This window comes from Nematocida minor (genome assembly GCF_024244105.1).
Source record: "Nematocida minor strain JUm1510 chromosome Unknown 7872, whole genome shotgun sequence".
NCBI classification, from domain to species: domain Eukaryota; kingdom Fungi; phylum Microsporidia; genus Nematocida; species Nematocida minor.
This window is the reverse complement of record NW_026250391.1, coordinates 73,601-90,449: the sequence shown is the minus strand read 5'-3', so window position 1 is coordinate 90,449 and position 16,849 is coordinate 73,601. Positions and strand designations below refer to the sequence as shown.

At 42.8% G+C, this 16,849-nt stretch overlaps 12 protein-coding genes across 12 annotated transcripts; 5 read left to right on the top strand and 7 right to left on the bottom strand.

Annotated features, from left to right (window-relative positions):
- Positions 1 to 58: 58 nt before the first annotated feature.
- Positions 59 to 988, bottom strand: NEMIN01_1331 (nucleolin; the record flags this gene model as incomplete). The annotated part of the gene is made up of 1 exon (XM_051477273.1): positions 59 to 988. One exon carries the CDS (start codon positions 986 to 988, stop codon positions 59 to 61), a length of 930 nt encoding a protein of 309 aa, XP_051333233.1.
- Positions 989 to 1,288: 300 nt separating this feature from the next.
- On the bottom strand, positions 1,289 to 3,811 carry NEMIN01_1330 (exosome complex exonuclease DIS3/RRP44; the record flags this gene model as incomplete). The annotated part of the gene is made up of 1 exon (XM_051477272.1): positions 1,289 to 3,811. The coding sequence occupies one exon, from the start codon at positions 3,809 to 3,811 to the stop codon at positions 1,289 to 1,291; it is 2,523 nt and encodes an 840-aa protein (XP_051333232.1).
- A 19-nt stretch (positions 3,812 to 3,830) lies between these two features.
- NEMIN01_1270 (uncharacterized protein) lies at positions 3,831 to 4,028 on the top strand (the record flags this gene model as incomplete). The annotated part of the gene is made up of 1 exon (XM_051477212.1): positions 3,831 to 4,028. One exon carries the CDS (start codon positions 3,831 to 3,833, stop codon positions 4,026 to 4,028), a length of 198 nt encoding a protein of 65 aa, XP_051333172.1.
- A 197-nt stretch (positions 4,029 to 4,225) lies between these two features.
- Positions 4,226 to 6,091, bottom strand: NEMIN01_1329 (uncharacterized protein; the record flags this gene model as incomplete). The annotated part of the gene is made up of 1 exon (XM_051477271.1): positions 4,226 to 6,091. One exon carries the CDS (start codon positions 6,089 to 6,091, stop codon positions 4,226 to 4,228), a length of 1,866 nt encoding a protein of 621 aa, XP_051333231.1.
- NEMIN01_1328 (ubiquitin carboxyl-terminal hydrolase 5/13) lies at positions 6,084 to 7,790 on the bottom strand (the record flags this gene model as incomplete). The annotated part of the gene is made up of 1 exon (XM_051477270.1): positions 6,084 to 7,790. One exon carries the CDS (start codon positions 7,788 to 7,790, stop codon positions 6,084 to 6,086), a length of 1,707 nt encoding a protein of 568 aa, XP_051333230.1.
- Positions 7,791 to 7,838: 48 nt separating this feature from the next.
- Positions 7,839 to 8,303, top strand: NEMIN01_1327 (small subunit ribosomal protein S14e; the record flags this gene model as incomplete). The annotated part of the gene is made up of 1 exon (XM_051477269.1): positions 7,839 to 8,303. One exon carries the CDS (start codon positions 7,839 to 7,841, stop codon positions 8,301 to 8,303), a length of 465 nt encoding a protein of 154 aa, XP_051333229.1.
- A 387-nt stretch (positions 8,304 to 8,690) lies between these two features.
- Positions 8,691 to 10,448, bottom strand: NEMIN01_1326 (uncharacterized protein; the record flags this gene model as incomplete). The annotated part of the gene is made up of 1 exon (XM_051477268.1): positions 8,691 to 10,448. One exon carries the CDS (start codon positions 10,446 to 10,448, stop codon positions 8,691 to 8,693), a length of 1,758 nt encoding a protein of 585 aa, XP_051333228.1.
- Positions 10,449 to 10,774: 326 nt separating this feature from the next.
- NEMIN01_1325 (uncharacterized protein) lies at positions 10,775 to 11,833 on the top strand (the record flags this gene model as incomplete). The annotated part of the gene is made up of 1 exon (XM_051477267.1): positions 10,775 to 11,833. One exon carries the CDS (start codon positions 10,775 to 10,777, stop codon positions 11,831 to 11,833), a length of 1,059 nt encoding a protein of 352 aa, XP_051333227.1.
- A 193-nt stretch (positions 11,834 to 12,026) lies between these two features.
- Positions 12,027 to 13,301, top strand: NEMIN01_1324 (serine/threonine-protein kinase CHEK1; the record flags this gene model as incomplete). The annotated part of the gene is made up of 1 exon (XM_051477266.1): positions 12,027 to 13,301. The coding sequence occupies one exon, from the start codon at positions 12,027 to 12,029 to the stop codon at positions 13,299 to 13,301; it is 1,275 nt and encodes a 424-aa protein (XP_051333226.1).
- Positions 13,302 to 13,655: 354 nt separating this feature from the next.
- NEMIN01_1323 (uncharacterized protein) lies at positions 13,656 to 14,858 on the top strand (the record flags this gene model as incomplete). The annotated part of the gene is made up of 1 exon (XM_051477265.1): positions 13,656 to 14,858. The coding sequence occupies one exon, from the start codon at positions 13,656 to 13,658 to the stop codon at positions 14,856 to 14,858; it is 1,203 nt and encodes a 400-aa protein (XP_051333225.1).
- A 215-nt stretch (positions 14,859 to 15,073) lies between these two features.
- On the bottom strand, positions 15,074 to 15,442 carry NEMIN01_1322 (uncharacterized protein; the record flags this gene model as incomplete). Its single annotated transcript, XM_051477264.1, has 1 exon — positions 15,074 to 15,442. The coding sequence occupies one exon, from the start codon at positions 15,440 to 15,442 to the stop codon at positions 15,074 to 15,076; it is 369 nt and encodes a 122-aa protein (XP_051333224.1).
- A 354-nt stretch (positions 15,443 to 15,796) lies between these two features.
- On the bottom strand, positions 15,797 to 16,513 carry NEMIN01_1321 (ubiquitin thioesterase OTU1; the record flags this gene model as incomplete). Its single annotated transcript, XM_051477263.1, has 1 exon — positions 15,797 to 16,513. One exon carries the CDS (start codon positions 16,511 to 16,513, stop codon positions 15,797 to 15,799), a length of 717 nt encoding a protein of 238 aa, XP_051333223.1.
- Between the last annotated feature and the right edge of the window lie 336 nt (positions 16,514 to 16,849).

Genomic DNA, 16,849 nt, shown 5'->3' with positions numbered 1-16,849 from the left:
AGATAAATAAGATAGTGGACTGTTGTTTAATGAAACTGCGAATAAAAAGGCCAGTTATTTATTCAAACTTAACGTGTCTCTTGTTGCTTGTGTTCTCAGAGGACCAGCTTCTCTTTCCAAAACCGGATGATCTCTCCCCTCCGTCTCTTCTTCCGCCAAAGCCGCCCTCTCTTCCGAAAGATCCGCCTCTGGGTCCTGCGCTTGCCTTCTTCTCTGACATCTGTGCTCTGATTGGTCTGTCCATGTAGGTTATGTTGGAGTTAATAAGCTTCTGTGCCTCCTGGTCTGACTCGAACGATGCGAATGCGAATCCCTTGGGTCTTCCTGTTTCTCTGTCTTCTGGGATTCTCAGCTGCTTGATGTCTGCGTATCCCTTGAGGTGGGAGAGGAAGTCGTCCTTCTCTACGTCAAAGGGAATGTTTCCGAGGAAAACTGTGTGCTCTCCTGCTCTGCTGTTGTTGTTGTTTCTTGCGCCCTCTGGTCCGTTTCTTGGCCCAGACTTTGCGAGATCCACAATGATGGTTCTTCCTCCGAACTCTGTCTCGTTGAGCTCTTCCTTGCTCTTGATGCACGACTCTTTGTTGTCAAACTCAACGTATCCGAATCCTTTGCCGTTGACTCCGTCTCTATTCTTTGGGATTCTGACTTCGGTGATGTTTCCGAATTTGCCGAAAAGATCCTTCAAGTCTTCCTCTGTTGCGTTGAAGCTGATGCCCTTGATGAAGACTGTTCTGTCGTCCTTGGACTCTTCTGGCTCTGCCTGCTTCTCGCTCTCTGCGGATGCCTCCTCAGATGCTTCTTCTTCAGATCCGGTTTCAGTTGGGGACTCTGATGCCTCGGATGCTGAGTTGTTGGATGACTGGTCGTCGGATGCGGTCTGCTCCTCTGACTCTGCTCCGCTGGATGCTTCCTCGGAGCCAGAGCCTACTACTTTGTCTTCCTCAATAATTTTTTCTTCTTTTTTATTTTGTGTCTTTCTTACTGCCATTGCAAGGGTGCTTTTTTTGCAGAATTTTTTATTTTATAGTTAAAATTTTCAGCAGAAATTTGCGCTGCAAAATTTTGGACAAATTCATTTGTGCTTTCTGGCGTAAATTAAATCCCGCGCAGTGCATTTGATGCTCTCCCGCTATTCAATAAATTACTATTTTACTCCAGCAACCAAGCTTCATCGATGCACCAATAAAACTTAGAATGAACTAAGAGAGCAGTAACTAATAACACAGACTAATATTTATTATACTAACCGCCTCTGCAAACTTCAAATATTTATAGCATATTTCTTTTATTAACCAGCTAGTCTGAACGCAAAGACCTTCTTTATTTCTGGAATAAGAGAAGCTCTGACCGTTGAGAAAAGGTGCAGAGTAGATCTATCCTTTCTGACGATGGAGGAAGAGTCAGCACTGCACTCCTCTGAAAGGCGCAGTTCTCCTGTTACTCCGTAGTACGGGAGATATACCTCTATCTTCTCTTTGCTTATTCCTATTATCACAAGATTAACTGTATTGCTAGCTATTAAGTATCTAACGTACAGATCATTTGCGTGTCTAGAGACCCATTTGGCAGATCTATACGACCGATTGACAGAGTCGCAGATGGCCTCCAGTGTACTCTCCGTCACTGGCCCGTATCTGTCGTTATTTATTGCATGTGTTAATATCCTGTGAACAATCACGTCTGCGTATCTTCTGATTGGAGAGGTAAAATGCGTATAGTTGTGCATGGCTAGACCGTAGTGGAGCTTAGAGCCTATGGAAGATGGAGCATACACAGCCTGTGTCATGCACTTTGTGGCCCATGCCCCTATTGCGCTCTTAAGCTCTGGAGAGCTCGAGTATTTTTTGATAGTTGCTGACAGCTCGGATGGATTATTTGGGTCAAGAACAATGGGAGAAGAGGAGAGAAAAGAGAGAGCATTCTCTAGCTGTTTAAATGCCAGGGCCGCAGGGCGCGGATGCACTCTGATGAGAGACTCTTTTGGGTAGACTGATGAAATATACTCAGCTACGTGCTGGTTAGCCAGCAGCATAAACTCTTCTACAAGGGAGTGCGTGTCGTGCTCTTCACCATGGTCCTCCTCTGAGATGATGTGCTCCCTTGGGTTTTCAGCTATCTCTGAGAAGTATTTATTATTTCTAGCAGAGATTCTGCACTCGTCTGAGTGTATGACAAATGCTCCTGTTTCGAGACGAGCCTTTTTGAGGAGAGTAGATGCTTTCTTGAGAATCCGAAGAGACTCGATTAGCTCCTGTGATTTATATCTGCCTGTCTCCAGCACAGATGATGCTTGGTCGTAGGTGAACGACTCTTTTGACCGGATGATTGTCTTGGCAAATCTTCGGCTGATGAATTCGATCTTTTCATCGGATATTTTTGCCTCCCAGATGATGGAGAAAGCGAGTCTGTCTACATTCTTGTGCAGGGAGCACAGGTTAGTGCCTAGAAGGCCTGGGAGCATATCTATCCTTCTGTTGGGGAGGTATGTTGTGCATCCTCTTATTCTTCCTTCTCTATCCAAATGGCTGCCCTCTTTAACGAAGTGTGTAACATCTGCTATGTGCACGCCTATTTCCACTATTCCATTCGGTCTTTCTACTGCATGGAGAGCATCGTCAATGTCTATGCACCCTTCTGGGTCTATGCTGGCAATGGGATACGCTCTTAGATCCTCTCTTTCTGCTAGATCCTGTGGTGTTACATCCCAGCTCTCAGATGGGAGCTCTTCAAGCGCAGCAGTTTCGAAGGGCTGGTCTAGGATGGAGTGGTGGGCTAGTAGAGCTGCTGTCTCTGCCTCTATTGCTCCCTTCTCTCCTGTTTCCTTTATTATGTAGCCTATGGGGTACTCTTCTGTTTCGTTCCACTCTTCTACCACGACTAAGTATATCCTGTTCTTTAAGTCTTTGTTTTCAGGTACTCTGCAAATGACCATTGGTAAGTTGTTCATTTCTGGCTCCATGAGGGCGTGTGTGCTGTTGAGCAGTCTCAGCACTGTGCATGGGAACGGCTTTCTGCTTCTCTTCTCTATCCCCACGACTCTTCCTATGCTCTTATCCTCTGTTTCTTCTACTATTTCTGCAAAGACATAATCCTTATCTATCGCGCGGTTTAGGAACTCTCTGGGAATACTTATTCTCATTTGGTTTCCTTCAATATTGCACACGATTTCACCGTTTCCGATGCTGTCTGGTATGGAGATAGAGCCCATTTCTATTCTGTCTTGTATCTCTTCCATTGCATCTACTTCCATATACGGAGTGTACGGTGTTTCTGCCTTTATTCTTGTTTCGGGCAGCACTCCCGGCGAGCCATAGACAAAAAGAGAAGGAGGGTACGGTGTGCTGCCTGTTTCTCTTATGGAGTGCACGGGTAGAAACTCGCAGCCTGCTACATGACGAGCATACCACATGCTCAGCACTTCGTAATAATCCACACCAGTATGCTCCATGGTGAATTCGTAAATACTCTTAGAAAACAAGTCTTCAATTAGCGGTAGATTGTGTCTGTCTATGATGCGCTCCAGCCTTCTGAATGTGTTAAGATATTTCCTTTTCAGCTCTGATATGGCTGTTCTCGTGATTATTATGTTTGTGAGAGCTTTCTCCTCTATGAAGTGGATAAAGTCGTGGATGAACTCGTCAGAGAGAATGTAGAACCTGTTTGATTTTTGAAGATATTCGCGAATTCTTGGGTTGGCAGCACTGCAGCACCCGAACCCGCAGTTCACTGCATCGTGCAGATATATCTCCTGCGGTGCTCTGTAGATTTCATTCTTTTTCGTTTTCTTGTACGAAATATTTATTCTTTCCATTTTCTTAAAATATTTTCACATGAAAGAACTTTCTGACTTTATCCACTCGAGTGTCTGTGTTACCACGTACTGTGATAACGTGTACCACGGCACCTTGCTGGCAGTTGATCAGTATTTGAACGTAGTCCTCCAAAGTGTCCTGAAAGACAACAACGAAAAGAAGGGATTCATTTTCATCAAGGGGTCTAACATCCTGCTTCTGAATCTGCTCCAGTAGCACCCAAAGACCGCATAAAACTGTACAGTCTTTTGAATTATATAGAATTGTCAAATAAACCATTTTACCATTATTATCTGCTGATTATATACCTGCTAATTTATGTACAGAAGCGGTAAGCGCAGGATTTTGCTGGACTTTGCAATTGATTTTGTGCAAAACTGTAACAAAAGAAGTACAGTAACATTTCGTTTATTTTAATTTTCGGTGCGAACATAAAACAGAAGTATTGCATCTGCTTTGAAGAGAGGGGCTTTGAAGATTTCGCCGTCAATATAAGTGTCCCAGCGCACACTGTCCAGTCCACTATTATCGCTCTTAGAAGATTCTCTTTCATCCAGTATTTGCGTGAAATAGTATCCACCATGGCTGTTGTTCTGGTAGACAACTGATGTCTTCAGTCTGTACGTTAAAAATGATGTTTTCTCCTTTGGGGGTGCATTTTTCTTTTGTGTGCAGTCGCTGCTGTGGTTAAAAAATGTCTGCATCTTCTTGAAAACATCGGGTGATATGAGATCTGTCGTAATCAGATCACTTTTCAGAGTCTCATCATCAGAAGTATTGGTGTCATTAAAGGTGGACGAGTCATCCTGTGCGGACACTGCATCGCTTCTTCTCTCGTACTCTCTGTACGGAATGCACAGCTCCCTCTCTATCTGAGGGCATGCATTCTCGCCCAGAATGAAATTAGCCGGCCGTTTGAGACGAACTGCCAGAATGGTGGGAATATTCGAAAGACACGATGCAATGGTTTTTGTCCTTGCCCCGCACTTGCACGGCTTATCGAGCTGCTTGATGGAAAAATACTCTGCAACTGTTTGGTTGGGCTTCAGATAGAGAATGCAAACTTTTTCCGATCTGTCCCACTTCTCTTTGCACTCCCCGCAGGTTATGGACGACCTCAGAAGAATGTAGAATAAATTCGATATTTTTCTGCTAGCTGGGCCGGTCTCAATTCTTTTCAAAAGAGACATAAAGTTCCTAAAGAATCTTGCTGCATCCATCTGTGTGTCGTCGTCGCACCTTTCAAATGAGCTGTTGACTAGCTCTTCAATGTGGTCTACAAATACATAGCCGTTCACTCTGAGAGCGTGCATTGACATCATTTTAGCAAGAATTTCATTCACTGCATTTTTAAACTCGCAGTTGCTCTCCTTTATCACAAGATCATTGAAAATGTTTACATTCCCAGAGCTGAGAATGCAGAAGGAGATAGCCTGCACTATGGACAGAACGTGCTCAGGGCTTCTTTTTTCTGCAGTAAAATTCTCTGCATTAAAGTGTAACTCTCTGCACAGTTGACAGCTTTTTTTTTCTTTTTCTTTTTCAATATCTACACTGTCACACGATAGACACCCGCTCCTTGCTATGTATCTACAGCTGAATATCTCGTGGATTATTTCATCTCTTATGAACACGCTGCAGAAACAGCAGAAAGCCAGCATATTCAAATTACCGGGGTCAAAATCATCCAGAGTGATGAACAAAGAGTGCTGTGTCTTCTCAAAGTGTTTGTACGCATGGCTGCATCCCTTTATATTGTGTCTATTTCTGCCGCAGAAAACAAGACCGCACGCGATGCACATCCACTTGTTCTCCTGGAGGGAGCATATGCAGCACTCACTGGAGGCATAGTACACAACTATCTGCGATATCTGGTTGGCTATTTTAGCCATTTCCTTGAACACTCTGAAAACGTGCATGCACGGCCCAAACTCTTTCGCCGAGTGTGTGGACATTTCAGCCAAGCTCTTGCACTTTAAGATCTCCAGGAGCCCTTCGATCATTGAGCAGTCTTTTGTCCTTATTACAGCATACATTCTATTATTCTCTTCAGATATCTCAATGGGAAATCGGTTGTGCTGCTCGAATACGTGGAAGAACGCGTGCTTTTCGCACAGCTCCATACCGCACGAGCATATCTCTACAATTGATTTGTAATCATCCACAAGACACTGCATGCACTTTCCCTTTAAAAAGCCCGCAAGAAACTTCATATTTTGGCAGTAGATGTGTCTTTTATAATTTAGATGGAGAATCAGTTTGATAGAATTTTTATTCATTGGAAGACATTTTATAAAACAAAACAGCTGCATGGGAAGAGAGGAGCTCTTGTATGCCCGTTTTTTCATTATCATAAACAACCCATGCTCTTTCTTTAGGGACTGTTTCGTACTTTTTGCACTTCTTTTGTGCAGATCCCTCGGAAGAAGAGCTGCCGTGTGCCGTGCTACTTCTATTTTTACTTTCTTCCTGTGTTCTATTTTTTATGCTGACCGACTGCTTCTCTGTGTACTCTTCGTATATCGACTCGCCCATTGGACATCTTTTCAGCGGAATTTCTGTGATGTAGTGCCCTGCCTGCACTGTGCCCTTGTGTATTACAGCGCCCATCAGCGTATACATGACTTTCCTGCCGTCTTTGTCTTCAACTGCAAAAGACTCTTCAGTTGGCGACTGTTCCTCGGATGATAAGTCTCTTTTTATTCCAACAGTAAATATTTTTGGCGCACTGTGTATGACTATTTTTCTTTTTTTCTTGGTCCCGCAGTCGCAGACAGATGGCAGCTCTTCCTCCTTGAACAAATCTTGGATCTTCTGCTGAGATCCAATATACACAATAGACCCAACCTCTTCCTGCTCGTTGCACGTATTGCACTTATCGCAGACTATCATTATTTCCTGCGTTATTTTAAAACAGTCAAATATCGCGTTAAAATGCCCCATGTCATCGTAGCTATTTACTAGAGAGATTAGATCGGTGAAATACTCTGAGGCATCCTGCTGAGTTCCCAGGGTGTAGCTGGGGTACACGCTCTGCACAATGCTGCACAGCCTGTCAACTGAGAATGTCTCAACCTCCTCCCTGTGCGATCTGTCTATCTGTTTAATCACTTTCTTGAACTGGCAGCCAAAGCACTCCTTTGGGCTATCGCATTCTATCTCGTAGACTGAGTTGAATCTCTCCATGCACTCAGACAGACAGTAGGTAACGGCCTGCAGTATGGATGAGATATAGCAGGTATTCCCTAGGTCAGCAAGCCCGCCCTTTTTTCTGACCAAAGTGTACGGGATGATCGAGCTTCCTTCTGTCTCCAAGTGAAGATCTTCGATTTTTGTGTTCAGTCTTTTCGAAATTTCAAAGGTATTCAGAGCATCAGAGCTCGGGGTGGGCGTTAGTTTGTTCTCTATCTTGCCAAACAGACTGTGTGATATCATATCATCGCACTCGTAGCAGTACACATCGCATATTCTCTTTCTGCTGTCTATGCTCTGTATCTTTAGGAACGTATTGCACTTTCCTTTGCTTTCTTCTCTGTGCTGCAATCCGTGCCCTTTTCCCTCTACGCCGTACTGTTCTCTGCCACAGAACACTTTGTTGCACTCGATGCACAGCCACGAGTTGCTGTCTATGTCGCAGCTGCTGCACTTTTTGCTATCGATTGTTATTTTTGCAACATTTGGCAGATGTGTGCACTTTTTCAGCAGATTCCTTTCTATTTTTGGAAGTATCAAAGACTGCCGCACAGTGTCCTCTGTTTCAGTTTTATCAACGCCCACGCCGTAGTCTTCTATGTCAACCACAATGTCCGGCAGGTGCCCAGATACAGCAATGGATATTTTTTTGTGGTCATTAGTTTTATGTTTATCTATGTGGTAGTGGCACATTTCAGTACTGCATTCGCAGTAGAGAATGGGGCCAGAGTACACATCGCGGAAGCAGTAGCTGCACTCTCCAGTGAAGTCATTACATAAAAACATGCGAGCTCTAAAAATAATAATAAAATATTTTTTTATTTTATACCCCAGATGGAAGACCAGCTAATTCAGCCAGAAATTGCGGTAGCAAATGAAATGCCAAAGGAAGTAGCAGAAGAAAAGCCCCAAGAAAAGATTGTATTCGGAGTGGCACACATATATGCATCTCACAACGACACCTTTGTCCACATCACCGACTTGACCTCAAGAGAAACCATTTGCAGAGTGACGGGAGGTATGATCGTGAAGGCAGATAAGGACGAGAGCAGTCCATACGCTGCCATGTTCGCCGCCCAGAGAGCAGCCGAGCTGGCCAAGGCCGCAGGATTCAACGCTGTTCACGTGAGAGTCAGAGCGAGTGGAGGTGTAAAGACAAAGACACCAGGACCAGGCGCACAGAGTGCTCTAAGAGCGCTTGCCAGAAACGGACTCCGCATAGGACGCATTGAAGACATCACGCCCATTGCTGCTGATAGAACAAGAAAGAAGGGAGGAAGAAGAGGAAGAAGACTATAAGAGATTATAGTGATCATTAAAATTAAATATCAATTAATTATTTCATGTTTATCTACTCTGCTGTTTTAGTTATTCTACATCACCAACAGATCTTAATGGTTTTTATCTACAATGGCAGTTATTTTGCTGTGTGCTACAATGGAAGCGAGTGGTAAAGAGCTATTGGGCGGTAGTGCAGAGGATCTGCGGCAGAAGTGAATGCACAGTGTGTCTTTTTTTACATTCTCTTGCGCAGATGTTTTAGTGGTGGCTTTTCAGTTATTTCAAATGTGGGATACTAGAAGAATGAAGAGAGATAAGATAAGATAGAGAAGTGATATGGACGATGATGAGATAGAGAGATAGCAAATAACTGTATTTATCTTTTTATTAGATTGGTTGTCTTCTCTATTTTCTTCCATACTTCTCCTTTAGTACCTGCAGAGGAAGCTTCTGCGATGCATTTACCCATGGCCTCTGTATGACTTTGATTCCGTTTTTGCTTACTTTCACTCCGTCCACTACCGGGCCAAGAACCACATCATTCTTCTCTGAGTTGTCAGGCCTTATCACCTTCAGCCCGCGCTGCATCACAGGGAATACCGATCCCTCGCACTCCTGCATGTCAATCAGGGGCCTTCTAAACGACAGCTCTCTATCCTCTATCTTCTCTCCATCTCCCGAGTATACAGACAGCACTGATCTATCTTTTATCTCTGTGGTGTTGTGCTGCCCTGCACAGTGTATTCTTTCGCCAGCTGCAACTGCCATCAAATAGACAATGTTCTTGTCAGATATTTTTCTGTGCACGTTTTTCTCAAAATCAAAAAGAACGACATCAGAGCCAGAAATAAGCACGCTGTTCTCACCGGTGCCTCTGCTTATGTGGGACGGGATGTAGTCTACACCAAGCGCATCCAGGGCCCACTCTGCATCTGTCTTTCCGTCATTCTCTATACTTGACACAGCCAGCACCAACTTCTTCTTTGAAATAACATACCACACTCTTCCATCTATCACCGTATGGTACAGCACAAGGCCTTTAATCTGCTTCTTAATTGCCACTGTGCTATTGCTCCAGTTGTACTCATACACGCGGATGCCCTCCTTTGTTCTTATCACACAGCTGTCACCAACTGCCTCTACGCCCAGTATGGGGCTCTTAGTGATGTGCTTGAAGATGAGCACGGAGTTCTCTTTGTCCTTGGACACGTCGTAGATGCGCATTTCATTCTCTGTGACAGAATACATCTTTCCATTGGAGTATGAGCACGGTAAATCCTGGTATCTTTTTATGGATATGGGCCTGTCTATTTTGGGAATAATGCAAATGTTGATAGTTCGATCTTCTGAGACTGTGATGATGTTCCCGTCGCACTCCTTGATGAAAAGACCGTCCGCCTTGTGGAAGTCGTGCTGGAACTCTTTTGCGTAGTACCTTGCTGTCTTCGAGTAGCATATTACCCTTGGGTCTGCGCCGATCATCAGTATTTTGTTCCCAATTGTGCAAACTCCATTGATAGAGCTGTTTCTTACCTGGATCATCTGTTTGATTTCCTTTGCATCTATGTCGATAATGTGCAGATCACCGCCCATTGTGGTCACTGCGTACTCTGACCCCACCACTGAGGCTATTCCTGTCAGCGGATCATTTCTGCTCCCAGAGCTCAGCGGTATGTCGAATGCTACTTTCCCGTCTTTAATGTGGAGGAATCTCCCTGTGTGTGTTCCCACTAAAAAAGAATTTTCTTCGTTTCCAAAACACGCAGTTAGAATGTACCCCATGCTCCTGTATACCAGCGCGCCATTTACATGGAGCTCTGAGCCCCCTTCAACCAGGCTGTAAATGACCATCTTTTTTCCGTTCTTGAAGTAGACTTTCCACGCGCCTTCTGCTCTGTCTTTCCTAATGGTGAATGTTGCCATGTCCAAATACAGTATCCCCTCTGACAGGGAGTTAATAACCAACGTATCTCCATCAAACTCAGCCGAGTGCACATCTCTCATCCCAGTATCAAGGCTGCTTATCTTGAACAGATAGGGATTGCTGAATATTTCGACCACTCCGCTGTTTCTCACTGTTACAATGTATTTTTTATTGACTGCCAACCCGGAGACACTTTCCGGTAGACTTGAGTCCCGTCTGCAGAGCTGTAAACGTGTCATAAAAATTTTTCATGGCTGCATATTTACGTTTCTCTTTTCTTATTATTTTGCTGCGTTTTAACCCAGGTTTTTCTCTCTCGCTGCTGCTCCAGCCTGCTCTTCGCAGATAGCTCGCAATTATCTTAAATATGAATTTAATCTTTGGAAAATTTGTAAGTATAAACAAAGAATTAAAGAGAACTATGCAAAACAAAACATTCTTATTACCATCCAGTAAGATTGTCCGGGCTGAGCTTCAGAGGAAAAAGATATACATTCTGGTTGGCATTCAGTGCTGCATTCTTTTCACGCTTATATTCTTTTTATTTCGACGGAAAAATAATTTCATGGGGGTCCAGGAGCATGCTCTTATTTCTGAGAAAATGTATGACCTTTTTGACCAAATAAATGATGAAGTGGACAACTGCCTGAGGTACTCAACGCGAAAAGAGCAGAACCAAGAGTTTGCAAAAATAGACTTCATTCCAGATCTAAACCCCATCAGACTCTCTGAAATGACTGCAGTCTTTGAGCTGACGGGAAACATCCGCCAGTACTTGAGAATAAAAGAAACAGAAAGCGACCCGCAAGAGAAGAAAGGCCGAGTGGCAGATAAAATAATTATAAAAAGAGTAATACTGAAAATGGAGAACAATCCGGAAGAAGAGGCTATTTCTACGATGGTTGACCATCCGCATGTTGTAAAGACGCACTTGACATACCGGTGCAACTATATTAACTCAAAGGGCGTAGACCAAGCTCTTCTGTGGCTCTTCATTGAGGCGCTGAACGTAAAGGTGTCTCTGAAAGAGAATGCAAAGAAGGAGAATGAAATCAGAGATATTATGAAAGACACGCTGAAAGGCCTGGAGTATCTGCACGGGAGCCACATTGCGCATCTGGATCTTAAGTTAGCAAATGTAATGGGGTACAAAGACGAAAACAGCAACATAATCTACAAAATCATTGACTTTGGGTTTTCTCGAAAGCTCCCAGAGAGCCAGCAGGAAGAAACGTACCCAAAGCGATGCTACGGCACCTTCCCGTACAAGCCCCCTGAGGTGTGGATATCAAGCATCCACGGCTTTGCTTCGGATATTTGGTGCGTAGGAGCCATGTCTCTCTTCTTGGCAAACAGAAAGTCCGCATATTTTCAGAAAAAAACACCCAACGCAAATGCAGGCGGAAACACAAAAGATTACGCAGAGTTTAGACAGTTTTTGGAAGAGACTGTCAGAATAAAAATCGACTCTGAGACTTCTCCTGAGCTGGTTTCTTTCATAAAAGATTGCATGCAGAGAAATAGAAAAAACAGGCCCACGGCCACCGAGCTGCTGAAACATTCGTTTATTCTTGGCGAAAAACTGTCCAGCCAAGCTGCTAAGAAACTGGAATACTATGTTTAATAAAGTCAATAGTTGTTCAGTCTGGTGCTGTATTTTGTGTTCGAAAAGCTCTTGTTTTTATCTCTAGTGAAACACTTTGATTCTTCTTTTCAGATGAAGCTGTTTTGTGGGATAATCCGAGAGTGCTGTAAGATAAAATTTATTGAATTGCTAACTATAACTCTGGCAACAGAAAGCACAAAAAAATATTTTCATGTTCAGCGGGTTCATACAAGAGACAAATGAAATTCCAAACATCCAGATAGGAGAGATAATTGCCCACGGGTCCACTTCGACCGTAAGAAAGGGGAAAAGCGCAAGCGGCGAGGAATATGCAATAAAAATAATCTTTGCAGATAATCTCATCCGGCGCCAGGAGGCAAAAAAGGAGGCTTCGATTCACAAAGCGCTGATGCACCAGCACATTGTAAAGCTGCAAAACGTGCACTTCACAAAGACGCATGCATACCTGATTATGGACTATGCAATAAAAAACGAGCTATTTATGTACATAGACCCAGGCTCTGGGCTGCCAGAGGATATCTGCCACTTGTATTTGAAACAGCTCCTTTCTGTTTTAAAGCACATCCACAGCAGAGGCATATGCCACAGAGACATAAAACCTGAAAATATTCTCTTAGATAAAAACTACAATCTGCTTATAACGGACTTTGGGTGCTCAACGGTTTACAGGGATGCAAATGGGCGCAGATCTCTCACAAAGCAGTGCGGAAGCTCCAATTACATGGCGCCTGACATATACTACGGCGAGTACGATGGAGAGCTCGTTGACATATGGTCATTTGGCGTGGTGGCTTTGGTTCTTTGTACGGGCGTAGTGCCCTGGGAGAGCCCGTGCCCAGAGGACAAAAACTTTGAAAGATTCAGACTGAGCGTATTTCGAGACTACTCGCCGTTCAATCTGCTGAGCAAAAATAAGCTGGAGCTGATCGAAAAGTGTTTGGCAGTTAAATCTGAAAAACGGATAAAATTTAACAAACTGAGCGAGAATGCGTGGCTCAGCAGCCCCAATATTTACATGGGCCCTGATGGATTAGTTCGGTCCCCTGTTCTTGTAGCGTCTAAGCTAGCACCTCCTGAGATGCCTGCTTTCTCGCAGCCAGATATGTGCAACTCTCCGGCAGGGAGAGACTCGAGCTCGCAGCCTATTTTTCTGAGCTACGACACGTTCCCAGTTGCGACCAGAATATACAGCTGCGCATCGCCTGGTATAAGCATGCAGGTTCTTTGCCGGTCTATGAAGGATATTCTGATTCCGTACAGAACGTCAGGGAATGTCATTTCATTTAGCACAGTTGACAGCTCAAAAAATCTGATCAGCGGAGAAATCTATTTGAAGAAAAACGGCGCAGAGACTCTCATTATATTCCAGCGCACCAGAGGAAACTGTCTGGAGTACAAAAAGATGTTCAATGCGCTCAAGGAAAGATTTATGGCAAATGCCGACACATATGCATCATCGAAATAAAGGCAATAAAAAATTGCGACTCTAGAAAAATAAACTCAGACTATTTAGTGCTTTGAAAATGTAATCTGCAGAGTTTACACTTTTGTTCTTTATTTTTATATATTTCTTGCTACTAGAGGTATAATTGTGTGTAGTATTCTATTTTTCGCTTGGAAAGAGAGCATAACTGCTGTTATAGATAGTATATTAACTTAGTGGACTATTGCAAATATATTGACTGTTACTTAGATAGTTTTGTTTATTTCTCTATTAGATTACTTTTTATGGCTCTACAATGGCTGAACTTGAGCCTTCCACTGATTTTCTATTTTTGTTCTTTCTCTTTTATTTTTGCAAGAAAACTCTTCTGTTGCAATGTCTTTAGTTAAAAACAGAATAATTAGAGAGTGTTTGCCAAATGGAATAAGTGTCCTTCTGAGACAGATGCCTGTTCAGGAGTATCTGGTTGGTCTCTCTGGAAAAGGAGGATCTATTGGAAACAGAAGAGAATCTCTTCCAGATGGAGCAGCACACATGCTAGAGCATGTTCTCATTCGACAGCTCAGTCCGCAGACAAAAGAGAAGTACGATATAAATGGAAAAACAACCCAAACACACATTTCCATATATGGCCATGGAAAAAGCAATAATAAATCTGCTGAGCTGGCAAAAGAGCTTCTTTCAGCCATGCACCACAGCGTATCAAGAGACAGCATGGAAAAGGAAATGCCTCGGATTGAAAACGAAATAAAACACGTTCAAAATACTGCATCTGAAAAGCATGAAAACTTCGTATCAAAGGTTTTTGAAAACACGCCTCTCGCTTCTTCCATCCTTGGGACTCCAGAAACCCTCCAGAAAATTACAAGAAATAACTTGCAGTCTTTTCTGCAGAATACATTCACTGCTGGAAACACGCTTTTAGTTGCTGTGGGAAACATAAACCCAGAGGAAATACTTAAAACAGCGAGAGAGCATCCCGCTCTAAAAAACAGCAGTCAAATGGATGGACTGCCATCTACAGAGCCAGATAGAGTGCAAATAAAAGATGCCTTTTCTGATCAAGGTACTTATGCAGTACAAGATAGAGTGCAAAAGACCTTCCAAAAAGAGAAGAATTCTCTACACGATGAAACATCAACTGTACTGATTGGATATAAAATACCTTACAGAAAAAACATAAAATCGTATGCATCTTATTTGGCGATTGCCCACTCCATTGAGAAGCACAGTCTAGCCGCAGGGCTAAACCTCAGCCCGCAGCTGTATTACACAGATGCAGGCGGCCTGCTGTTCTTTGCAATTCCAAAGAATGTGTACAAAAATATATCCATCGCCAGCATGGTAGAAAAAGCAGCAGAAAACATCAAAAAAGACATAGAGCAATTTAAACACTCCAAGCCAAGCAGAATCACACTGCAGCAGCTTGATCTGCCAAGCTATCTATTTTCCATAGGCCTGGGATCTCTTACGGAAGAAGAATTGCTCAGCTCTCTAAAAAAGTTGGAGACTTCTGACATCACAGAAGGTCTTAAAATCTTCAACAAAAAACCGTACATCATGGAAGTTTCATCTTAGTATGTTCTACTCACAATGAATAGCAGCAAACCTTTTCTAGCGCTAATTCCAAGCACAACGAGCTTAGACCGATCTACAGTTGCTGTATATTATGGAATTATAACTTAAATCGTACAATTTTTAATTCCATTCTCACACAAAATGAAAGCTGGAGAAATGATATTTTTAGAAAGTTGCCATAGACCATAAAAACTAAATAAAGTATTAACTTTTTATTAGAGTAATGAGTTTGTCTTGCTCATATAGGTTTGATTAGTATTATTTATGCCCTTTTCGTGAGGGATTTCCTCCATCAGAATTAATTGCAGGAGTACCTTTGGTTTGAGTCTGAGTACCTTGTGTCTTTGCACCTGCAGCTGCACCACCTTTGGTCTGAGTACCTTGTGTCTTTTTACCTGCAACAACTCCACCTTTGGTCTGAGTACCTTGTTCCTCTGCACTTCCAGCAACAACTGCACCCTGCTGTGAGCTTGCACCAACTGCACTTTGACTTTGATCTTCTTCTGCATCGGTTTGAGTTTGAGCATCTGCGGTTTGAGCACTTCCAGCAACAACTGAACTTTGACTTCCAGAAACTTCTGCATCAGTTTGACTTTCCTCAACTGATGTTGTCTCTACAGTCTCTTCAACATCCTCTGTTTCTTCATAGTCGTCTTGCTGCATACTTGATCCGCTTACTTCACCTCCAGCTTTAACTGCTACTGTGAAGAATGATAGAATAAGTAATCCAAATATTAATGCTGTTGTTTTGTTCATGATATAGTGCACATCTCTTTCTGTATTTATAGATTTATTTTGTACCTGACTTTTTCTATTGATTCAGATTTCTGCAGAATGATTGATGTTTGAATAACGGATCAGTTGTTTTATCACACAAGAAACCTATCTGTTTCCCTGAATTTTTATTCGTGGCTTATTGAACTATCCAATACTTTTCCTTAGCCGCTGAAAAAAGACCTTACAGCCGCCTTAGCGCGTGACTCAGCTAGTTTGTCCCCGTATGGAAACTTTCTGGTGATGTTCCCGTTTCTGTCTTTCGAAATAACTGCGTTGTAGTATGTCCCGGAATACGAAAGATAGACAACCGATCGAAACTCTTCTCCAAACCCGTACACCCTCAGGTCTTTGTCAATCACGCACACTTTTGTTCCGTATATCTTTGAAATCACTGTTATTTCAGGTGCTCCTCCCCATATGTTTGGCTGCAGTATCCACGTTGAATACTCAAAGGGCTCTTTTTCTATATACGGGCTAAAAGCCTTGGGGTCTTTCAGGATCTCATTAGCCACCATCTTTCGCAGCTCCCCGCTGCTCTTTGCGTTGAGGAGCTCGCTCAGGGCATGGAACAGACACGAGTTGTCGCTTGGCACTTCTAAAATAGAAAAAACCATTTCTTTATTCTCCAAAGTGTTTGTTGCTGTTTCAACAGGGCCCTCTACTTTCGACGACTCTTCAGCGTATATGCACTCCAAGTCTGAAAAGACCTCGGAAATTAGCTTGCTAGACTTTTCGACCAGACACTTTGGAGTTCCCTTGAAGAGATATCTCTTGGATCCTATTTTAGACTCTACTTCCTCATACAGTGTTTCTATTCTTCTGTCTCCTTCTATCTGGCACACAAAAGACATAGAACCATCTATTATTTTAAAGCGCATACACAAATAGAAATTATTTTCATTTTATATTGTTTGTGCTAATAAGCAAACATTTACTTTTAGAGGCAACCATTTTATCTCACTAGAGAACAGTGAAGTTGTATTTCTCTGCTTTCATGTGCTATCCGCTTCTAGAGAGTAGATCTTATATTTAATTTTAAGGTTTTTCTGTCTGTACTAGCATTGTTAGCATCGAATAAACATATATTTAATTTTCAGTATCAATCACTAGTATTCTCTTATATTTTCATTCTGCAAGTATTCATCTTCTCTGAACAGATGCCATTAGACTGTACCACTTGCAATTTAATTTTCATTTTTGGAAATTTTTGTGTG